The sequence below is a fragment of the Petaurus breviceps genome, unplaced genomic scaffold, assembly GCF_028583685.1.
Source record: "Petaurus breviceps papuanus isolate PSGF00001 unplaced genomic scaffold, PetGlider_PUasm1.0 90903, whole genome shotgun sequence".
Classification (NCBI taxonomy): Eukaryota; Metazoa; Chordata; class Mammalia; order Diprotodontia; family Petauridae; genus Petaurus; species Petaurus breviceps.
Window position 1 is genome coordinate 4,724,055 of NW_027187376.1, and position 25,352 is coordinate 4,749,406.

General features: G+C 37.4%; 1 protein-coding gene across 3 annotated transcripts in view; it reads left to right on the forward strand.

Annotated features, from left to right (window-relative positions):
- The window catches only part of BARD1 (BRCA1 associated RING domain 1), a 142,815-nt gene extending 117,883 nt beyond the window's left edge, over positions 1-24,932 (forward strand). For 2 of the 3 annotated variants that reach the window (XM_069075205.1, XM_069075207.1), the window contains 2 exons: positions 22,425-22,522; positions 23,997-24,932. In XM_069075205.1, the coding sequence (XP_068931306.1) occupies positions 22,425-22,522; positions 23,997-24,329 (431 nt within the window). In that variant the 3' untranslated portion in view covers positions 24,330-24,932. Of the gene's footprint in view, positions 1-22,424; positions 22,541-23,996 lie in introns of all 3 variants that reach the window. The other variant, XM_069075206.1, reaches the window with a different exon arrangement.
- Positions 24,933-25,352: the final 420 nt, after the last annotated feature.

A 25,352-nucleotide genomic window follows, 5' to 3' on the forward strand; every position in this document is an offset into this window, starting at 1 on the left:
CTTCCTTCCTTCCTTCCTTCCTTCCTTCCTTCCTTCCTTCCTTCCTTTCTTCCTTCCTTCCTTCCTTCCTTCCTTCCTTCCTTCCTTCTTTCCTTCCTTCCTCCCTCCCTTCTTTCCTTCCTTCCTTTTTTCCTTCCTTCTTTTCCTTCATTCCTTCCCTCCCTCCTTCCTTCCTCCCTTCCTTCTTTCCTTCCTCCTTCCCTCCTTTCTTTCCTTCCTTCCCTCCCTTCCTCCTTCTCTCCTTCCCTCCCTCCCTCCTTCCTTTTTTTCTCTTTTCTCAGTGACCAAACCTTACACTCATTTTCACTCTAGAACCATCAACCTAGTAACAATGGCAGTAGTGATTTGATTATGCTTTCAGCACTGGAAAATTAGGGTGGGATTGGGGTAAAGGAATCATAGACTACATTCACAATGGCAAGGTGGTCAGGAAGTTTATGAGAGTCACGGGCCTATGAAGCATTCAGCCTGTCATTTTCATGCATATACAGTTCTGTTCTCAACCACACGGAAGTCCTTCTAACCCAAACTATTGGGGAAGCTAAGTTGGTGAAATAGGCAATGAAAGGGGGCTGGTGTGTCTTTTATTCCAACCATTTATTTAAAGAGACTCAGGTTTTATTGGTAAAACACAAACAAAACCAAAACTCACGTCATTTCCAGGGACACCTTGTCCGTGGGTTAGGATCACCCGAAATGGATTATTTATTCTGTCTTATTTTTTAAGTTTCATAGTAAAATGACTATTTTTTTCCCCAAGCTCTCAGCTGAGTAGAGACCTTTGTTTTATTTGATTTGTTTGTGAAACACTTATTTGTATACACGCTCAACTATTGATGGGCATATACTTTTTAAATGCAACTACTTGTCTTCCCCCTTGGGAGACTTTGGTAATAACTCATGGGGCCTGATGCATCTAAGTGGCTATAATTAACAACACCGCTCCATCTGTTCCCACCAGTCCCTGTTATTAGTCTTCTTCAGAGTCATTACAAGTTAAGGATTGTTATAACAAATAATTGGAGTCATGCTGGTGGAACATTTGTCTCAGAAAAGAGTTTCACCATGACTCTGTCTTTTCACTTCCCTCTCTTATTTGCATGCCTTCATGTATTTCCAGGTTGAAGTCCGTTTGGCCTTGATGGAAAAAAGTTATCACTAGAAAATGACTCTCTCTATAACTATACCAGAAACTTTCCGAGCTCAAAAGTTCTCTGTTCTAGCCCATTCCTCATTCATGAATCCCTTCTATAATTTTTCTGATCAATAGCATCTCTGCTCACCTTGACTGAGGCCCTACAGATACAGGGAATTACTACCTCCTGAGGCACCTTATTATGTTTTTAAATAGCAATGATTATTGCAAAGATTTTCCTTCTGTTGCCCTGAATCTGTTCCCAACTGAGTCAAAGCTGAACAAAGCATTTTTCTCTTCTTCATGACAGTCTTTAAAATATTTAAAGAGAGCTGTGATATCTCTGTCTCCTTATACCCCTGATCTCCTTTTCTTTAAGTTAGAAATCTGTTGAATGCAGCTGACTTTAGCCGACCTTGCCAGATCTCAGAGCTATGAAATGCCTGAGGGCTATTGGGATAAAAAGAAGACCTGATATTGCCACCTTCCTAGCTCAACTTTCAATTGTTATGCAAAATAACTTTTGTGAGACTTCCCAGAAGACTCCCTCCCTGTTGAAATGTATTTAACCCTGCCCCCCTCTGCCCTTCTTGGGCACTACAGCTCCAAATTGTAATTCCCTTGCCTGGATTAAAGATTCTCCTTTTTGTTATTTTGGTAGTCTATATTTCAGATTGACACATCTTAGTCCTTGGCTTCATTCTAAATAGTCTTAGACATATTCCTCTTTGTAAAAGATGCAGCCAAAAATGAAACCCGGGATTCCAGATAAGGCTTCACCACAGCAGAGAATGGTGGGATTATATATCCTTCCTTGTTTTGGCCACTACCCTTATGTTATTGCAACTTAATTTGGCATTAACTGCTTTGTGACACATATACTAAGCATGGAATCTTTAGAATGTTAATGTCCTGTTCTTATGACCGTTCACCTAGCTTTGGCTCAGTGGTTCTTTATTTGTATGGTTTGTTTTTTTAACCCAGATTTGGTTATTAGATAAGAGAAATGCAAATTTAAGCAACTCTATAATATATATTTATGCCCAAAATAAATATAATCAAAGATGGAAATAAGTCAGTATTAGAAAAGAACAGACGGTGGGTAGAGTCATGACTTGGCTCAACTGTCCCAGTAAACATTTGGAATTACTAAAAAAAAGTGACATCTCTTCGACCCCACTCTCCTTCTTATATCTCAAGGAAGTCAAAGGCCTCATGTGTGCCATAATCTTCCTAGGATTACTTTTTGTAGTGGCAAAGGAAAACAAAGAAATGCCCATTGATTGGAAAATGGTTAAATGAGTTCTGGTATATGAATGTAATGATATTATTACTCTTGAAAAGGGCTCATACCTGGAATTCAGACAAATGTTGGATTGTATGATGTACAGTTAACTGATACAGAATAAAATAAATAGAACCAGGAAAACATTACACTGAATCAGTACAACATGTCAACTAAAGAACAATAAAATGAACTTGAACATTGTATAATTATAATTCTCAGTCCTGGAGAAAAGATAAGGAATTGCGTCTCTAATTAGGAAGCCAGGTAAAACTCAATGAGAATCTAACTTTACAATGATTGTAATGTGAGTGGAGGCCATCAGTACAGCTGGGATTGCTGGGACTTGGCAGCTGACTAGGTGGGGGAGTGAATATGAGTGAAGATGCAAGGTTGACTTGTAGGTTGTGAACCTGGGTGATTCAGAAAGGTGATGACAATCCCAATGGAAATAAGAAAGTTAGAGGGATAGGGTTATAAGTAACAATGATGAGTTCAGCTTGATCCATGTTGAATTTAATGCCTCTGGAACATCACAGGGAGATGCCTAGGCCAATAGAGTTCTGAAGAGAGATATGGGCTGGATTTACAGATTTTGGAGTTGGCTGCTTGGACATGATAGCTGAATGCATGGTACCTGAAGAGACCAAACAGATTAGGAAGGAAAAAGAGACCAGGCAGCTCTCTGGGTTAGACTGCCACTTACTGGGTGATACAGGAATGACGTTCCCTCAGAGGAGATTGAGAATAAACAGGTAGAAAGAGAATCATGGGAGGAGTGCCATACACATGAACCCCAACCAAGTTCTAGAGCCATATTAAAATATTTATCAAAATAAATAAAAATGCCGTAAAATAGAGAGAATGGTAATTTTAAATTTCTAAATTATACGACCCACAAGGATCCTTATATTCAGTTTAGTGACCCCAGTGTTTATTTGAATTTGACCTTATTGGTCTAGAAGGAGGAAGTTGGTCAACAGTCCCAAAAGCTACAGAGAAGTCAGGAAGGATGAGAACTGAGAAAAAAAAAACCCACTGGATTTAACCTATCATTGGTGACTTCAGAGGCTAGGGTTTTGTTAGAATGGAGAGAGATAAGAGGTCCACTCATGCATAATAGGCTAGTTTTTACTTAAAAGGTAATGAAACCATCTTGGAGACTTAATTGGGCAGGGGAATGAAGGCTCATCCTGTCAGTGGCTTCCTGGATGCCTCAGGACAAAAACCCAACACACAAAAGAATGCTTCTCTGGCTTAGCACACACTTTATATTTTTATATATACATACATGCATATGCACACACATATATATAACATACACATATGCATATGAACATATATAGTATTTAATTTTTCCCACTTACATTCAAAGACAATTTTAAAGTTCATTTTTTAAAAAAATTTGAGTTCCAAATTTTCTCTCACCCTCCTCTTCTCCCCTCCCCCTTCCCTAAGATGGTAAACAGTCTGATATAGGTTATATATGTTAGCACATACTTTTTGATCTGCGTGCCACCATGGAAAATATGAAAGCAACAGTGCTGTTCCTAAGTGTACTGGTGTAACCTTGCTGAATATTCTTTCCATACTACTATTAAACATCTTTTTCTTAGCTATTAGATGATCTCTCCGTGGGTCATTTTGTGTTGAACCTGAACCACTGTACTAGTATGAGGCAGACTTGTTCCAGAATAAGAAAGAAGCCAAATTACAAGTGAAAAGTTGAGAAAATGAAATCAACCAGTTTAGATAGGTCCTCCTTAAAAAAAAAAAAGTTAAAAAAAATTTTTTTTGTTCTGAATTCAACCAACACTAATATAACATATTTGAAGTGGAACAGAAAAAGGAAATTACATGTGAAATCATGACCTATTACATATAGCTAGCTTTAAAAGAAAATTATATGTGTATACTTGTGTTTGTATATGTATATATTTGATGAATTAGACATGCTACTTGTAAAATTATCCTCTTCGTGTTTCTTTCTGAACTTCCTTCTAGATGGATCTAAGAGTTTGATTTTGAAAGGGGGAGAGAGAGAGTTTGAAGGGATAAGGTCAAATGAAATTTTTTTTTAAGGATGGAGACATCTGGTTGCTATGAGCCAGTAGATAAGGAGGCCTTCAAAATTAATTGCAAAGACTTATGACTTATTAAAAATAGGTCTTTTGTCTGGGAAAACCTAATATAATACATGGCTGTTAGGGAGCCCCTAAATTGGCTTAGACATACAGAGGGATTCTAGCACTCATTTTTCTTGAATAGGACCCTTCAGTGGAACTAAATAGATTCTAAGAGAAAGTTCTTATGTTGAAAATTCCCAGGAGTTTACATTATTTTTGTTTACTTTTTAAATCAAAGATTTCCTTTAGACCCAAATAAAACTTCCTGTATTATTTTAAAATATTTGGTCTAAGGTTATTGACTTGGAAATTGATGCAACTCATATTTGGTAGAAAATTCACTGGAGTTGACATAGATATTATTTTTGTTTGCTTTTTATATCAAGTGATGCCTCTGAAACATTAGCTCTGTGACCATGGGAGAGTCACCCAGAGTCTTAGTGCCCGATGAAACTCTCTAAAGTCTATAAGTTGTAGACCAAGGTGTTTTTCTGTATTAGAGTTGGGAGGGAATTTCCACATGTAAAAATTCCTTTCATGGATGAAATCAAAAGTCAGGACCAAAAAGAACCCCAACTTTCACATATACCCACGTACCTAAATAAGCCAATAGTCAGTTATTGATGATTTGTGACTTGTCTTTTCATCTGTTCAGTAGTCATGATTTTTTTTCCCATATCAAGACCAGTTATTTCTTTTTATAAAATTTACTAGTTGGTTCAGTGTGAATAGAGTACTGAACCTGGGAGTAAGGAAGACCCGAGTTCAAATCCCTCCTTAGACACTCAGCAGTTGTGTTACCCTGGACAGGTAACTTAACCTGTCAAGTTCTGCTTACTTGTTTATATATAAAATGGGCATAATAATATACCTTGTTGTAAGGATTAAAAGAGATAATATAAGTATCCAGTGAGGTAAAATAAAGTGCTTTACATACCTTGAAGTGCTGTGCTGTGTAAGTATTATTATTTTCAAACACACCACTGTAGTGGCAGCTATCCCATTTTTCCATCATTAGTCTACAGCAGAAGAGAAATGAGTTGGGAAAAGTCCGCTCCTGGCAGTAACCTCCAAACATCAGTGTGCCAGAGCTCACATTAATGATGGAGCACTCTAGAGATTCCAGCCTTGAATCAGTACTGGAAGTCATCAATTTGGAGCAACTAATGGTCTATCTATAGGATTGACTTTGAGGGAATTAATTGGATTCCTTCTAGTCTATAGCTCCCACAAAAATGGGAGCCTGTGGACTCACAAGCTAGAATTAACCTCAGAAAGATCATCTTATTCTCCTGGATTATGACAGAACTAGATTTATAGCATTCCATATAGATGCAAATCTGTCGTGGACAAAATGACTCTAGTATTATTAACCGTTACTTTTCTCTATTATGAAACTCTTGTGCATTCCAATAGCTAGAGGAAGCATAGCATGATGAGGAGAGAGTTATTGGAGTTGGAAGAACCCAAGGTAAAAAACCAGCTCTGACACTTACCTGCTCTTGTGGTCATGGGCTTAACCATCCTGAGCCTCAGTTTCTTTACCTGTAAAATAGGTATGATAAGACTTTATAGTGCTGTTGAGAGGCTGAGATTTTGAAGGATGTGAAGCACTCTGCAAATTTCAGGGTGTTTATTATTATCTAATCTCTTTTTATCCTTCTCTTTATATACCTAATCCAGTTCTTTTCCTCATTGGAGCTAGAGAATTCATGCACATCATTTTTTTTATTAGATTGTTGTGTCTTGGGTTTAGAGCTGGAAGGGATATCAGAGGCCATCTAATCCAACAATCATTTTCTGAAGCTCGAGGTTAAGATAATTTAATAAGAAGTTGAGATAAAAGTAGCGTTTAGCATTTTCACATCAGAGTCAGATATAACAAATCCTTTCTTTTCTTTTTGTAGGAAATGTGAATTTATGTGGAATAGAGCAAGAATGGGTGTATTTAAACTGTTAAGAATGGGTGAGGAAGAAACATATTACATACTTTACAAACCACCTCAAATCCAAGTTAATAAGTTTATACCTTTCCTCCAATGTTTTATTCTTAAATTGGAATCAGAGAATGCTGTGACATTTTAAAAAGAGCACAATTCTAATTTTAACCAAATTTTGCTAGGCTGTCTGAAGAGACAAAAACAAAAGTTGTTCCCTAAACCACGGTGTGACTAAGCGACTTTAGGTTTTCAAAACCCACTCTGCAAATAAGTATATCTGGCTATTGGACCCTAAGATCATACTGGAAGACTGAGAGCTCATCTGGTCCAATCCCCTCATTTTATAGACGAGATAAGTAAGAATAAGCTTTCCTTATATGCATCTGCTATACTCCTCAAACCCCCAAGACACATATGTACCCATAGGACCCTAAAGGAAATGCAAAAAACACACACACACACATACACACCCTGTCTCTAAAGGAAATACACACACTCTAGAAGTTGTATGGTATAGTAGATAAAGGGTTGGCTTTAACTAAGTCCGAAAGATCCTGGCCGTGATCCTTGTGCTTCTTGGCTAATCAATACCTTTCAGTACATTTAAGCAACACTCAGAGATTTTAAGTTGCAGAACAGTTAGGGAAGTAGTCTAGATAAAATATACAAATATTTTATAAATATTATAAGATACAATAATGTAATAACAATATTATAATATTATAATATACAAATAATAGACAAATTAGTCTGGACCTGAGATTTCATTGATATAGCAAACTTCTTGTTTAGAAGTCACCTGTACTGGCAGTTCATTCATTCTAGAGCTCTAGTCTCCAAAATTGGGGACAGGGACCTGACCCCAGAGGACATATGATGAACCAATCATAGAGTGAGAAGACAGGGTACTCCCTCTGTTACCTGTCTGTACTTTATAGGGTAATTAGGTTACTTGGTCAGGGTCACACAGTAGGTACCAGAGGTGGGACTTGAACCCAGAGCTCCCTAATGGCATCCATTTTGCCAAGCTTCTTTAATGCATATTAATAAATAAACCAAATCTTAATGTGAAAAAAATAACTTAAATTTTTACAGCAAATATTTGTGACATTCTGCTGAACACAACTTTAATAGGTGACTGGTGTGCCTATGTGAGAAAGACGAAGAAAGGCCTAAACTTGGATTGTTGGTTTCAGTGGAAAGAACAGTTAGTAAATTCGTGCATCATCTTGTTATTCAAAAGGTTAATTGTATAAGACTTTTCTGCCTAAATGAGGGCCATTCGTTTGCATTTCATCAGTTTTGTGCACCTGATCTTCCATACCAAACACAATGGCCAAACACATTTTCATACAGTAATGACCCTAATTAAGACAGTGGCTATTGGCTCTTAAAATAGAAGGCTAAGTAGAAATGGAGTTTGTAAATTTCCTCTTATTTTTCCTTGATTTCAGACATGAATCTGAGTTTAATCTTAAATGAATGTATGCATCTTATTTCTTAAAGGTATTCCTTCAAAGATAGTCCCTTCTATTCATTAAGAAGGGGTAAACTGAATGAGCTTTTGAATCACTTCTTAATATTAGCAAGTTGTGTTTAGCTGGACTTTATCATTAATAATGTTTATGATAAAATTTTGCACCTTGCTTCGTGGTACTCTTTGGTTTGCTTATCAATATGCATTCAGCTGAATATATTAAATGTATTCTGTTGTGTAAGGAAAGAGGTTTTCAATACACATAGATTAGTAATTAGAATTTTGGCTTAAAAAGTGAAGGAAGAGTACATGAACATTAAATGGGGTTTACATGCAATCATAAAACCTAATGGCCTATGACAATATTATTTTAATCATTTTCTGTGGTCTATAAAGCCTAGATACAAGTAAAGATATCATAGATGGATCATTAGCTTTGATTTTATATTTTCAGTCATTTAAAAAAAATTTTTTTTTACTTTCAACTATGGAATTTTGTGGCATTTATCTGATTTCTTTACCCTTTTGCCCCCTCTCTCCATCTACACATAGTTGTGTAAAATTGTAAAACTGTCACATTTATGTGAATAGCTAAATTTTCCATCATCCCTGCATTTCTTTGCACTTTTTTTTTTAACAGTGATGTCATTACAAAGCTCCTGTCTACAAAATGAATGTAATTTGATTATGGCTAAATCTGGTGTTTCCATGTGCCAGGGACCATTGTTCATTTTTGGAGGAGGTTGTACCAGTATTGAAAAATACATAATACTATATTATATACTTAAATCCTTTTGGCTTCCACGATAGAAATGCCTCCAAGCATTCCTAACATAGTTTGATTAGGAAATTGAATTTTGGAGGGGAATGATATGTATTTCAGATGTTCTTTTCTCCCAGTTCTGCCCCCAGTATTTATGATTTGAAGGTGCTATGATTTCATTACTGCCACTTTTCAGATAACCAGCACAGCCTTGTGATAGATAATTTTGGGGAATTTATAAATAATTCTGATCTGATACTCTTACATTTGGCAAAATAGATGTTTTTTGTTTTTCTTCCAATTTTTCAGTTTAGAGTTTAACTATAAAATTTTTATTTGGAGACCCAGAGCAGAGATTTTGCCCTAGCTTTTTTTTTTCTTTTAGTAGGGGGGAAGGTAGGGCAATTGGGGTTAAGTGACTTGCCCAAGGTCACATGGCTAGTTTTTGCATTAAGTATGGAGGCCAGATTTGAACTGAGGTCCTCCTGATTCCAGGGCTGGTGCTGCATTCACTACACCACCTACCTGCCCCCCCTCTCTTCTTCATGTAGTATATTGTACATCTCTACGTACTGTAGAATTCCATTATTTCTGTCTTTCTCTTCCTATCTTAAGCTCTTTTTACTTGGAGAGCTCTTAACCATACAAGGAGTAGAAGCAGACATAAAGGGAAAAATAGATATGTTTTTTATCGTATAAAATATATTTTGAGATATTATAAGGTTTTTTTGATGTACAAAATAGGAAACTTTTACACTAATTATCTGTGCAAGAGGGGAAGCAGTTGATCAAGGGAAAATCTTTTTTATCAAATGTATGATAAGGGTGTGATGTCCAAAATTATATAAGGAACTAACACAAATATATGAGACCAAGAAACATTCCCCACCGGATAATTGGCTTAAAGATTTCTACCAACAGTTCTCAAAAAAGACTTACAATCTATAAGTATAAAAATTTCCCCACGTTATTGTAAGAGAGACGTTTAATTCTAAACAACCCTAAGTTTACAAAACCTTTCACCCAGCATATTGGCAAAGATGACAGAAGGTAGGATTAGTCAATGTTGGAGGAGAAAACTGGTTAAACCATTATCCAAAGCTATTTGGAATTATGTTAAGAAAATGACTAGAATACTCATATATTTTGACACAGAAATTCCACTTCTTAGCAAGTGTTCTTTTTTTTTTTTTTTTAAAGCAATCAGGGTTAAGTAACTTGCTCAAGGTTACACGGCCAGTTATTATTTCTGGGTTTGGTGCTGAGTATCTGAGCCTGGATTTGATCCAGGTCATCCCAACACTGGAGCCGGTGCTCTTAATAGCTGAGCCACCTGGCTGCCCCTAAGCAATTGGGGTTAAGTAACTTGCTCAAGGTTACATGGCCAGGTGTTTCTGGGTGGGTGCTAAGTGTCTGAGCCCAGGATTCGATCTCCAGGTCTTCTCAACACTGGAGCCGGTGCTCTTACTCACTGTGCTACCTGGCCGCCCTTAGCAAGTGTTCTAAGGAGATCAAAGATAGAAGGTTTATTTTCATATTCGCCAAAACGTTCCTAGCAACATCATAGCAGAAACTGAAAACCGGGAAAGTACAATACTCATCAGTTGACAAAGGATGAAACAAATGGTGGTACATGAATATAATGGAATATTACTGTGCTGTAAGAAATGATGAATATGAAGAATTTAAAGGGGCATGGGAAGACTTAAAATGAGGTAAGCAGAACAGGAAAATAGTAGTATGTACAGTGTAAATGAAAAGAGCAAAAATTCTCAGAGCTGAACATTGGTCATTAGAATGACCAAACTTAACTTTCCCACTGCACCCTACTCCCCTCCCCCAAAAAAAGAGAGAGATGAAAAAATGTACCTCCATCTCTCCTCCATTGGACATGTGGGAGTCTGTGGATGTAGAATATTGTGTTATTTCCATTTCATAGACCAGAAAATTGAGATCCAAAGAGAAATTACTTGCCTCAAGGTGGCCATCTACAGTTGTCCTGATCTATAGCTGTCCACTGGCCCTAGATGGCTCCAGAGGAGAAAGTGAGTCCCTGCCTCACTTAAATCCAATTCGCTTGTAAGTCATAGCATGGCCTTCCTGATGTCATGGTCCTTTTCAAGAACAAAGGACAAACAGCAGCAACAGCAACCAAATTATACAGTTAATAAGTGGCAACGAAGGGGTCTCAGGAGTCCCCAACCTGTATCTTTCCCCCATTGGACCTTCTACCCCTTATTACCTTTCCAAATGGTAAAAGCTTTTTTTTTAATTATTGTGGTCCTTGTATCCATCCACAAGCAGCATTAGATTAGTATGCAAAGACAACTGCTATCACTGATGTGGGTAGGGATGAATTAATGACTTTGAATTAAGCAGTGTTTGGGGAATTGTGTGGCTTACCTAAAAAGTGTTATGATCAAGGGAAAGGGAAGCCTAACATGAAAGAGGGTAGACATGATCAGGAATACATCTGGGCTAAAAGACATGCTTAGTTTTAATAGGGTAGGTAGGTCATCTTCTGTTTTTTTGAAAAATGACAGCTTCTGTCAGCATCTTAACTTTTAATGGAAAATTTGAGAAGTAAATAGACTAAAATAAAAAAATGCATTTTTAGAGAGACACTGACCCACTTGAAAATGCACACTTGGCAAATTCCAAAGCCTGTCCTCTCTGAGCAGTGGGGCTCATTCCTGTAAAACCTCTCAGTTAGAGAGTATTGACCAATGATGCCAGGTAATTTGCAGAGGCAATTACAAGATAGGCCATTGTGTTTTGTGCTGCTTTGGAGAAAAGGGTCAAGTCAATCTACTGAGTGAATGAACTTGGTGGGATATGAAGGTGTGCTTTGTTTCTTTGAAATAAATATTTGGGTGGGGAAATAATACTAAAGCAAAATAAATAAACCAAAAGCATTTATCTTAGCTACTGGGAGTTTTTTAAAAAACAGACAAGCTTTCATTTTATTTCATGATTGAGGTAAATATAGAAAAATTAAGGAGAAAAACTAGACTTACAGAGAAGTTTAATGATGTGATTGTGTTTATGTGTATGAAAATCCTGACGGACTGTATTCAAAAAGAAAATGTTACATAGTACCGTATTTATATTTCAGTATTTTTTCTTTTGAATGATAAAACCATTTTGGTAATGATATGAAAATGAAAATCTAAAAAGCTTTAGGCTTGAATTTTTTTTTTATTTATCTCATATTTTCAGAATCTGTTAAACAAGGTTAATTCCAGTTGGGATAACACCATCTTTCTGAGGATTCCACTATCCTAAGTTGAGAGAAACACCCTTTTTCCAGACAGTATAGAAGGGCTAGGATGTTCCCAAAGAACATGTCAGAAAGTCTTGCATCTGTCACTGCATTGAATGTTTTCTCGTTGAATTTATTAAGATGTCTGTCTCCCAATCCTCCTTCAATAATCAGTTCCTTTCTGTAGTGTTTAGATTGTGAGCTCGTTGAGGGTAGGGACTATCTTTTCTCTCTTTGTATTCCCAGAATTTCAGGCAGGGCATGGCCCATTATAGATGCTTAACAAATATTTATTAGATGATTGAGGGGGCGTTGTTAACAAGTCTGAATTAAATGATATGTTGACATATTTTGTGCTGTACTTTTGAAGTTTCAATTGGTTTCTTTTTCATCTTAGAGTATTGACTAACCAGTTTAGGTAAAAAAAAATATATCCTCCCCATCTCCTCACCTTGTTTTCTAAGATTATTTTCAAATGTTCTCAAAAAACTTCAATTTTTTTCGCTTTCTTTTTTAAAATATTTTTTCAGTAATGACAGATAAGTTTTTTGTAGAGAGAAAGTCCCTGCCTAAAAGTGATAGAAAATATGTGTGTTGCTAGGAGACATTCTTGTTGAGTCAATAAAAACCCAATGCATTAGACCATCACTGGCTCATTAAATGATTAACATTAATGCACCCAGTTACTGAGAGGGCCCTAGCTTTTATTGATGCTATGTGTTAGCATATCGCTTGTAACTGTGGTCAGTATGCCAAAGGGTACCATACCTTTGTTTTTCTGTCAGTCTGTTCTATAACACTGTTTTCTTTTAAAATAAAACAGTTATTTGTCAAAGGAAGTTGATACATGTAGGTATTTTTAAGTGTTGGAACTAAAATTTATTCAGGAGTATCAGGTCATTAATTATATGTTTCCCATACTCAGGTATTTTTGAGTTTTAGCCAAAATTTTTGTTTTATTATTTTGTGAGTAATTTGGAATTTTTTTTAGAATTATTTGCTTCATATGAAAATTATTATTGGGGTGGCTAGATGGTGCAATGAATAGAGCACTGGCGCTGGAATCAAATTCGCTGAGTTCAAATTTGGTCTCAAGACAGCTAACACAAAAACTAGCCGTGTGACTTTGGGCAAGTCACTTAACCTCAACTGCCCTCAAAAAAAAAGCAAAAAACCCGAAAATTATTATTTACCCAGTCAATCTGTCTGTCTGTGTTTGCTTTGTTTTGTTTTTAAAGTTCTTTTCTGCCCCTGTATTCTAGAAGGAAAAGCACTGAAAACAGAGCCAGAGAATCTGAGTTCAAATCCTACCCCAGCCACTTTCTACCTGTGTGTCCTTGATCACTTTTAGGCCTGAATTTCCCTTTTAAAACAGGAGGCTTGGCCTTGATAACAGCTACAGGCTGTTACCCTTCTCATATCGTGAGTCTGTTCTTCCATATAATTTTATTAATGCAGAATCTAGTAATTCTTTTTGTACTGAAATATAGTAGATGTAAGGAAATTCAGCTTACCAAACTTGACTAAAGAGTTGCTTCATTCTGTGAAACCAGAAATCCCTTGTTATAAGAAGAAGAAGAATATTCTGAGTTAAGCTTATCCCCCCCTTTGAGGAGATCGATATTCCTTAGCTTCCTGATCAACCTATGAGTACCTAGCACCTTTCCCCAAGGTAGGGAGTATCCATTCTCTAGATACCACTTGTTTATTGCAGGAAAATTATGTGCAGGTGTTGAAATTTTCTATGATATCTCTGTTGGATTCCTCATTTGGCAGAACCAGGTAAAAACCCACTTGAGGAAGCTTTAAACTTTCTGAAAAGTTTACATAAGTTTCCTTAGCATCTAGAATGATAAAACAGTCCATCTTGTATTCCAGAGGGTCATCCTCTGGTACAAAAGGGAGAGCTGCTGTTCTCAGTCATTTGGGGGCAGGGTAGAAATATCTAAAGATGAACAAGACTGTAATCAGTTCACTCCTTCCTGCTTATTTTCCATTCTCTTCATCTAGTCAGAAAAGGCAGATAAATAAATGATGTGGTTATGTGTTTCTGCTCCCTAAATTATCTGGCAGCTTCCATTCCCTTCATTTGGGAATTGTAGTGATTATCCTCATTTTATTTTAAAATTATGGAAAATTTTGTCTTTAGAGATCTGGCAAGTCCATGACAAAAATAAGGTTAAGAACTCCTGACTTAGATCGTAATAATTAAATGTTTATGTATGTCTGCTATCTGTGGATGCAGCACAGAGAGACACCAAATGGGACAGTTTAAAATTTGCATTATGTGGGTACTTTTCCTCTAATGAAAACTGGCTTGAAGGAAAGATTTGCTCCAGGTAGACTTAAAAAATATAAATAGAAGAGATGTATATTCCAACCAATCTTCAATATCCTTAATTGACAGGGTTGGGTTTTTTTTTTTTATTAAGTTAACACCCCCTGTTGAGTCAGTTTTATGATTTAAAAGTATCTGTGCCCAGAAAAAATGACTTATGGAAAAAAGACATGTTTTGTATTACCTTTTAATAGCTGCTTTATCACATTAGTGAATAAATATATACAAAGTCACCTTTGGCATCCAAAATCCAAATTATCACTTTCTTGTGCTTTTTCTAATACTAAAGGATGTCTCTTTAGCTGACTATCTTTAGAATACGTAAGGTAGTTCACTCTAGAATTTTTTCTAACTATATTGGTCTTAGAGTACTGACCTAAACTGATTTTTATCTGAAAAAATAATTACTTCTAAAAATTTTAGTGCAGTTTTTTTATGCTTTTTGTTTTGTATGCCACAGTAATTTCCCCATAAATTCTTCCTTGTCCCCCCCCAATACAAGCTTATTTTAAAGAAAAAGTTGGTTAAAACCAACTGACTGTCCATCTGACAGGTTAAGCAACACTTTATACCACCAAGAGGTGAAAAATACATTACCTGCCATCTAGAAGCAAGATTAATCAATGTATTAACCTCAATTTTCATTACTTTTACTGATATTTTCTTTTACATTATTCTAATTAAATTATATATCTTGTTTTCCTGGCTCTACTATTTCTGTTTCATATCAATTCATACCAGTCTTCCCAGGTTTTCCTGACTCTATTATATTTGTTGCTTTTTATGGCAAGATAATCTATTAAGAATGTCACACAATTTGTATGGCCACTCCCACATTGAAAGGTGTATACTGTATTCTCCTTGAGTTTTTACCTCTATAAAAAAGTGTTACTATCAGTTTTTTTTGTTTTTTTGCTTTTTGGAGAGGAGAAGGTAGAACAGTTGGGGTTAAGTGACTTGCCCAAGGTCACCCGGCTAGTTTTTGTGTTAAGTGTCTGAGGCTGGATTTGAACTCAGGTCCTCCTGACTCCAGGGCCAGTGCTCTATTCACTGTGCCACCCAGCCGCCCCTACTATCAATATTTTGATGTCTGTATGACCCCTTTCTGTCAGTGACCTCCTTGGACCTTCCATATGGTAACTTTTTTTTGCTTAATTTCCAAATTATTTTCTAGAATGGTTAGACCACTTCACAGCTCCATCAACTTAGTATTATTGTATTTTCTTTCTTATAATTCCAGTGCCATCAACTTCTTTGGTGTGAGATGATGCCATATCATTGTTTTTATGTATTTATCTTATTATTAGTGAATGATTTGGAGCATATAATCTTTAAGTATGGTTGTAGATTCTGTTTCTTGAAAATTACATATTATTTGAACCCCTTTCTGATGAGAAAAATGACTCAGTCATATATTTTGTCTATTTCCTGTATTAGAGATGTTTAATGCCAAAAATAAAGCCTTTTCTGGTTTTTCTCCCTGACCCCCCAAATAAAATTATCTTCATTTTGCATATACTTATTTATGAACATGTTGTCTCCCCTGATAGATTGTAAGTTCTTTGAGGGCCCGGATTGTTTTGTATTTGTGTGTTTTTCCAGATCCTGGAACATAATAGGTCCCTTACTTAATACGTTTGTGTTGATTGATCTTTTGATTCATGCTTGGAAATCTTCTATGATAGAATGTTCTGTGCCTCTCTGGACAGTCCTAAATTTTATTTCTACCAACTCATTTTCTGAGGCAGAAGACCTAAACCTAGTCTTTTTTTTTTTTTTAAAGCAATTGGGGCTAAGTAACTTGCTCAAGGTACACGGTCAGGTGTTTCTGGGTGGGTGCTAAGTGTCTGAGCCCGGATTCGATCCCAGGTCCTCCTGACTCTGGGGCTGGTGCTCTTACTCACTGTGCAACCTGGCCGCCCCCGGCTATTGGACTCCTTAAGGAAACTAAGACATGACTTTGGTTTGTGTGGTTGTGTGTACATTTATATAGAGAGAGATAAACGTGTGTGTGAATATATACACATACATACACACACATATACTACATATAATTTTCTGTGATTACTAACTCAACAAACACCAGCAAATGTGAACATTTCCATAGACAGAAAGGAACAAAAAAGAGGATTTTATATGAAACTATCAATCTCCACTATGCACAGCTGGTTTTTTAAGTATATGCTAAATTCAGCACATTAGTCCAGAGCTGTCCCATTTGTCTATTTCCCTTTGAACCTGTTTCTGTTCTTTCCTGTTAATTTTAAAAATTATTGATTCTCTTTTTTATCAGTATCTCTGTCACTTAACTCCATTTTTCTCCCCCTAAATAGCTTTTTAAAAAAAATACTCTTGTCTTCTTTGTCTGTCAAATCCACCTCCAAAAGCATCTCTTTCAGCTAGTCAGTTGCCTCTTAATCAAGTGGTGGGAAGTTTGCTTCATCATCAGTCCCTTAGAATCATGGTTACCCTTTGCATTGATCAACATTCTTAAGTATTTCAGAGTTTTTATTTACAGTCTTAAAGTCACCATGTTCTCCTGGTTCTGCTCCCTTGACCTGCATTACTTTATACAAGTCTTCCCAGGTTTCTCTGACTTTTTGTCAGTAATTTTCCATCACATTCACATGCCATACAATGAAAGGACATCCATTTAGTTTCTAGCTCTTTGATACAGCCACAGCAACAAAATGTTGCTATTTCCTTTTTCCATTTTCCTTTTTGCTGTGATCTCCATATGCGCAGTTTTCTGGAATATAGCTCCAAAATGCTTTGCAGAATGGTTATTTATGACTCATAACTCCACCAAAATTGCATTAATGTGTCTGTCCTCCATCTTCCCCTCAAACAACGGCCATTTTAATTTTTTGGTCATCTTTGCCTGTCCAATGGGCATGAAGTGGAGCCTTAGAGTTGTTTTAATTTGCATTTCTGTGATTATTAGTGATTTGGAGCATTTTTTTCATGTAGTTGTTCATAGTTTGCTTCCCTTTGAAGAACTGCCAGTTCTCCATATCTTTTGACTATAACTCCTAGAGCCCTGAAAATGGTTACATCTCAAGGGAATCCAGATTGCCAGAATGTGAAACCCCAGGAGACTCCCTAGAAGTATAAAGACAGAATTCTCTAGTGCCAATCTCTCCATTTTTTCCTAGTGGTGCTATAAGGGGCTGCAGAGGATGTGAGGAACCAGGAATCCTGTCATAATTGGGCAGTTCAGTTGTAGCATCAAGAGTTCCTCTCTTTCTTTGGTCCCTCAGACAAATACTCCTAATAGTACTGAAGAGCATTTTGACCATGTGAACCAAGAGATCTGGTTTCTATTCTCAGCTAAGCTGGAGTCAGGAATAGCTTGGTTCCAACCCCACCTTAGGCAGATACTAGCTTTGTGACCCTGGGCAAATCACTTACCCTTTCTCAGCCTCTGTAAATTGGGGATGATACTAGCCCCAACTTCCTGCGGTTGTGGGGAGGGTCAAGAGAGGTGACATGTGTAAAGTACTTTTGCCTGTCTTTAGGCACTATATAAATGCTACCTTTGTCATCATCATTGATAACATTAGTCTCTGAGTCATTTACCATCTCTAGTCACAGTCTCAGCATTTTGGAGCCAGAGATGTTGGGAACCATCTTTTATGGGTGTGGTTGACGATCATGGTGAAATAGGGAGCTGGAGCAGTTCTGCTTTTAGGATTTTAAAGAGTCTGGCTTAGTTTTTCCTCCGAAGCATTTTATGCAGATCGACCAAGGTTTCTTTTCTTGTCCTGTCTCAGTGAGATGGAATCCTGAAACCTGCCTTTTTTTTTCCTTTGTAATGAACTATCTATGCACAGCTTATACTCAACCCACAATAGATTCAATCCTGGTTGTAAAATGGCATTTGATTCTAAAAGCACTTTTTGAGGGAGGAAACTTTGTTCTGTTTCTTTGCCAGTGGGGTTTCCTTCTCATGATGGGTCAGGCAGCCTGTAAACCACCATCTGGATGGGCCCTTCTCCCTAGTGAACAGCTTAGTGAATCAGGCTGCAGTGCCTTGGACTAATAATTTTCCACAGCTGGTTCAGGATGCAAAGCCTTGCCAGATTCACAGATGACCATCTCATCTTGCCAGCATAGATTAAAAAAGACTTAAATTATTTCTTAGAACTTGCCTTATCTTTGTTGAGGTATTTCTGAGGTAGGGGGTCTTTTCCTTGAATTAGCCCTCCATGCTCTAGGTCTTGCTGAAGGGTTTGAGTGTAGCCAGATTTAGACTAAATTAGGATTCAGTTTCATAGACCTTTTCATCATTGGCATTTTTCACTACAGGTCGTTTTCAGTCAAATAAACGCACAGCCAAGGATTTCTTTCCATATTGTAAATCAGTTGATAGCCAGTACATAATTCCAGTTCTCTACCCAAAAAAGTTCGTATCTGCAACTGAGAGTTTCATTCTGATTAAATTTAATGTCACTGTAAATCAGATGTGACTTATACAGTTATTAGATTTATGATTTATGTTTTGATTTCTAAAAATAGATAAAAATTTTAAAAATCCATACTATAACTTTACCATCACAAACATTTTATAATTATTTGATCAGATGTTATGTATATGCATGTAAATCTAAATATTTAAAGCAATTATTTAAATCTGTTCTAAATATTAAACAAATATTTAAATTAAATTGGTGTTTTAAAAAACAAATAAATGTCAAGTCATGTTCTGGTGTTTTGGTTCCTTTGAATGAGTCAGTAAAGTTTTTTTTTCTCTTTTTTTCTTTTTCTTTGGAGGGCACTTGGGGTTAAGTGACTTGCCCAAGGTCACTGGCTAGTTTTTGTGTTAAGTGTCTGAGGTCAGATTTGAACTCAGGTCCTCCTGACTCCAGGGCCGGTGCTCTATTCACTACGCCACCTAGCCGCCCAGTGAGTGAAGTTCTAATCCTTTTGCTAGTATCAGTGGGACCTTAACCAAGTCATATAAGTTGTTGAAGCGTCATTTTCTTCATATCTAAAATCGAGAGCTTTGGAATAATTGATCTTTTGGTGTGTTTCATTTCCAAGAATGTATGATGTAACAATTTGCATTCTTTAACAAATATGTTCCAAACTTGTGTCTGATCTGATGTTAAAGATTGATAGTAGATGATGTATTCAGTCTCCCCCAGCTCTTTCCCCTCACCCTCCAATACTGGTGATTGACCACAAGCTGTCCAGTTTGGCCCCTCAGTATACCCCCTGGAGATGAGTGGTGCCGTGTGCATACATACAGCTCTTCCTGGTAGGTGGTGGCAGACAGGCCGGGCTGCACTTGAAGTCTGGCACTGCTTGGTCTAAACCTTAGAGTACCACATTTCAGCCACAGAGCTCTGCCAGACCTGGGTTAGTGTTAGCTGCCAGCAGATAGCATGTAAGCAGGGAAAACCCCTGCCCACTGCCAGATCTTGGAGTGTTGCTAATAATGACTAGGCCGGGCTTTTCTCCATCATCTGCTTCTTAGCTGTCAAGTAGGAGAACAAATCCAAGCCAACAGGAAAATGAGATTAGCTTGTAGGTTGTTGTTTTGTTTTTTTAACCTTTTGAGAGAGAATTTGTTTGTTTTGCCAATCATTGAGCCTCTGTGGCTCTCTAGTCCAGCCTGTAAATAAAAAAACAATCACCTTGATTAGAATATATGCTTCTTGAAGGCAGGAAATGTTTTTTGATCTTCTTTTTCCCCATTGCTTAGAGCAGTGTTGAGCACACAAGTAAGTAATAAATAAAGAACTGTTGAGTGATTGACCAGCTTCTATATACCCAACAAATCTAGCTTGAAGGGATGGGGGGGGGGGGAAGGCGCAATTCTAGACCTCTTTTGAATAGTTCCTATCATTAGTTCCATTCATTGCTCCTAATTTTGTGCCCACTCCCCTTGGGAACAGAAGGTGCAAGCGAATGCCTCAACCTTCTTCCAAGGGCATCCTTTCAAAGACTTCCACTCCTCTCCCTTCAGGTATCTCTTCTCTCTGAGAATTAATACCAGATCAAATCTAGAGAGAGCTTTACAGTTTACCAAACATTCTCCTCAGATGGCCAAAGGGGCATCTCAAGCCCTACTTAGTTCTTTTGAACAAATATTTGTTGAGCAACTGTTCCATACTTTACCACAAAAGAAAATGAAAGAGACCATTCTGCCCCTCAAATAGCTTCCCACTTCTCATCAGAGAGACAAGACTTGTAGGCAACATTGGGAGAATATATGATTTACTGCCATGGTGAATGTCATTGACTCTTAAGTTTGGGGTGTTCAGGGAAGGGAAAGAGAAGGTGAATAAAAGTAGTTTGGAGACTATTTCATGATTGATATGGGATTTTTCCTACTCTCTCAAATGTTGGTTCTATTCAACTCAAACATTAAATGTACAAGCCCTAGTAGGACCGTATGGTGTAGTGCATGGAGAGTTAGTTTCAGAGCTGGGCTTCAAATCCAGTCTTTAATATATGTTGGCTATGTGACCCTGGACAAGTCACCTAACCTCCCATTCCTCTGAGTCCAGTTGGTTCTCTAAGATTGTAAGTTGGAAGGATGGTGCCCACCTCTGTTGGTAGATAGGCCAAAATCACAGGTCTGTTTCCTATTCTTTTCTATGTGAAACTGTGCCTAGGCTCTATTGCAGATACAAAGTCTGTCACTAGGGGTAGAGAAAAATACGGGCAAGACTCAGTAGGGAAGCCAGGGATTCTGTGAGGTGAGAGTGAATTACAGAAGAGGAAACTTCTTTTACGAAGCCTCAAAGGTCAGGAGGCGAAATGTGTGCAGAGAATAGTTATCTGACCATTTGACTGGAATTAGTCAAGAAGAGTGTGTGTGTACACACACACACATATACATATACATGTATGTGTGTGCATGTATGTATATGTATGTATGAAGATTATATATGGAGAGATATATAAAATTTGAAATACCTACTATGTGCCAGTACCTGTGTTAGGAACTGGGGGCACAAATAGAATCAATGGAGTAATCTCTGTTCTCAAGGAACGTACTTTCTTATGTAAGGGAAGATAAGAGAAAGGTAATTAGAAAAGCACAGGGATGGGAAATGGATTATTGTGTGAGGAACAGAGAAGAGACCAGTTTATATCAAAGCCTTGGGGATTACCCATAGTTAGGGGGTATGTACTGAGAAGGAGCAGACAGAAGGCAGAGAACCAAGAGAGAATTATCAGAAAAGGATAGAGTATCCAGGAGGAGAGGGCTTGTCAGCAGTGTCTCATGCAGCAGATATGTTAAGGATGAAAACGGAGGAAAAAACCGGCAAAGTTGTTTGCATGATGTCTCCCTTGTTAGACTTTAAACTCCTTGGGAGAAGGCACTGCCTTTCCTTGTATCCTAAGGGCTTGGCATAATGCCTTGTGCTAATAATAAATACTTGTTGATTTGATTTGACCATCAAATTTAGCAATTAAGAGATCAGTGGTAACTTTGGAGGTGGCGGTTTGAGTTTGGTGATGAGGCTGAAAGCCAGATTACAAAGGGCTAAGATGTGAATGAGAGGAGAGGTAGAAAGAGTAAGCATAAATTTCTTTGTTTCTTTTTTTTTTTCCTAGGCGTTTGAGAAAGGAATGAGAGATATAACACATTATGTTGAGGAGAGGGGAGGGTCTTGGGAAGGTTTTCCAAGGATGCGGAGACTTTGACATGTTTGAAGGTAGTAGTGAAGCCAGAGAGTGTGTGAAAGGGGGTTACTTAAGAAAAAAAGCCTGGAAGGGTTGGTTGATTACTCTAAAGTTATCTTTTACGGTTCTTTGTATATGTGTGTGTGTACTTATATGTATGTGTTCCTCTTAAAGGAATATTTTGGTTTAATTACTTCAGAAAAGAGACCCAATTTCAGTGTTTGTTTTACTGATGCAGAAATTCAAGCCAAGAAAATTGCTTCTCTCTCCAGTCAGCTTTTTAAATACGTAAGATTTCCATTTCTGATGTGGCAACAAACTAATAATATTGCTATAGAGAATAAATATAGTGACTCCTCCAGACAGTTATGTGATTTGTGTCAGACATCTGTGGTAAAAGCATGCCACGCAGCTGATGAGCTTGTCATTTTTTTCAACCCTTCTCTTTTCTTTCCAGGGGTAAAAGCCTGTCTAGAAAGCAGAATGTGGGAGCAAGAGGAAAAGTATGAAGTGCCTGGTGGTCCACAGAGAAGCAGGCTCAACCGAGAGCAGCTGGTATCTTCTTCCTCATAGGTTTCCTCATTGTTTCTGTTCTGATGGTGGTGTATATCATCATCATTGCTTAATATTACCGTCACTGCTGCCGTGAAAAATGGCCCTTGCCCTTTCCTCAAGTAGAGTCGACTGATTAAAATTTTAATTGTGCTTATTTCAAGCACTTGATTCTGAAAGATGGTCACGATGTGCAGTAAAATCCAAAAAGCTAATAATTTCATACTGTTAATGGATTTCTGGCATCCCGAATATTCCCATAAACCTTTCAGAATCTGAGGTAAGTCTCAAATACAGGAAATAGCTCCAAAGAAGACTTACAGCTGCTGCTTGGATTTCACTACCATATGTCTTCTTTGCCATGTGTCCCTATTTAATAGGCAGTCTGAAGTTCCATTGTCCGTTTGGTTTTTACATCTTTTGGAAAATTACAAGGGACCAACTACTCAAAACTTCCTTAATGAGGGAAGGTATCATAAGAGGGAAACATAAGGGTTTTTTTTTTTATGGGCGAGTAATGTTTGACAGTCTACTGAGTTCCAAGAATTCTCAAAGCTCCCTGACACCTTGATTCCCATAACCTGGACATCCTGTTTGCTTCAGCTCTCCATTAAGAGTAATTCTGAGGGGCAGCCAGGTAGCACAACGAGTAAGAGCACCGGCTCCAGTGTCGGGATGACCTGGGGATCGAATCTGGGCTCAGACACTTAGCACCCACCCAGAAACACCTGGCCATGTAACCTTGAGCAAGTTACTCAACCCCAATTGCTTAGGGGCGGCCAGGTGGCTCAGCGAGTAAAAGCACCAGCTCCAGTGTTGGGATGACCTGGAGATCAAATCCGGGCTCAGATACTCAGCACCACACCCAGAAATAACTGGCCATGTAACCTTGAGCAAGTTACTTAACCCTTAAAAAAAAAAAAAAAGTAACTGCATCCCTAGAGGCCCTAGCTGATGATAGCCCTGGAAATGTGTAGGGTTAAGGATATTCAGATTTGATCACATTGGGGGAAGGTTGCCTACTGTCTTCTGTCCTGGTTATTTCCAGAGTATAACTAAAAGTTTGCGATCAACATTTCTGAATCCAAAGGATTGGATTAGGGTTCTGGGACTCCAGGTTCCATCAAACATTCCTAATCCAGACAGACAGACATATACAATAAACAGAAAGGTGGTTTGTTTTATTTTCACATTTGCAAAACCTACCTAAGGATACCAAAAATAGGAATTGAAGTTAATGAATTAGGTAATTTACTAAAATATTGGAGGTAAAATTTACAAATGAATGTTGCTTGTCCACAACATGCATTTTTCTTCAACCAGTAGTTGTGTGATTTGAGGTATCATTTTTACCAATTGTCTGTCTCAATTGATTTCCTGACACTAATTTTTCTTTTATTCCCCTTGTTCACCTAAAGCATATAATTCTCTGTGTGTTAGTTTCCTGCTAACAGATTTTCCCTTCATTTTCTTTCAGCTGCCAAAGTTATTTGATGGCTGTTACTTCTATTTTGAGGGGACTTTCAAACATCATTCCAAGGATGAGCTTATAAAACTGGCCAAAGCATCTGGAGGGCAGATCCTCAATAGAAAGCCAAAACCAGACAGTGATGTGACTCAGACGATCAATACAGTATCGTACCACGCCAGACCTGACTCAGATCAGCGGTTCTGCACACAATATATCATCTATGATGCTTTCTCTAATTATCACCCAGAGAGGGTTCGTCAGGGCAAAGTCTGGATGGCTCCCTCCAACTGGTTTATAGACTGCTTAATGTCTTTTCAAGTACTCCCTGTTAGCAAGTGAAAGCCACACCTTCTCCCAGATGGGGCAGAAACATGGCAGCCATACCTACCTGTGTTGTTGACCAGTCACATTGTTACAAAGAAGTTGGCACCATTCAAGATTTTACATAGTCGAATTTTGAAAATCTATTTTGTTATTGCTTATGGGTTAACATTAGAATTCAGTCCATGTTTTCCATTTAGAAACAGTGACTGCTTTGAAAAGGTGTTTCTTTAGGAGACCTTTGGTTTGATATTCATTATGTCATTCTGTTAAAATCATTAGCTTTTGGAGATCAGTGAAAGTATATCAGAACCGTTGGTGAAATATATGCAAGTTGTATCATTACTGTCAAGCCACTTAATGGGCTTTGATGAAAAACCCACACCTGCCATAATGAGAACTTAGTCATACAGGAAGCAGAGCATTTTCTGAATAGAATTGTTATGAAAATGCAAAGAAAGTACATATTTGATCCAACTAATCACCGATTTTAAATGCTTGACTATTCTCTTGTGTCTGTATTGGACTTTTATGTGTTCTTGCATTTGACTTTATTATTTACTTGGTTGTCTGTCTTCACTATTTTACTACTGGGAAAAAAAATCATGATGCTAAAACACAGTTATTTGTGTGCTTGTGTGTGTTGAGAAAATCAGCAGTGAGCTAGGGCCCTTTATGTAACGATTCATTATTGACTATTACATTATGGAGTTATTTTGTATATCTGAAATACATGTTTTAGTAGCAGTTGGTGAATCTCATTTTAGGCATATCATTTACAGAAGATTTTATATAATAAATAGAATTGGGAGTCAATCTTTTCTTATTTGACTTCACAAATTATTATAAAATCAATTAGGTTTTTTTGTTTTGTTTTTTTTAGCTCAGGATACACTTCATGGTCTGTATACACTATTTTATTTACAAGGTCATAGGATTTAGAGTCGGAAAGAATCTGGGGAGGGGCGCTCTAGTATAATATAAGGATTTAGTGAAGCCTATGATCCCCTTCTCAGAATACTATGTTCAAATGCATAAAAT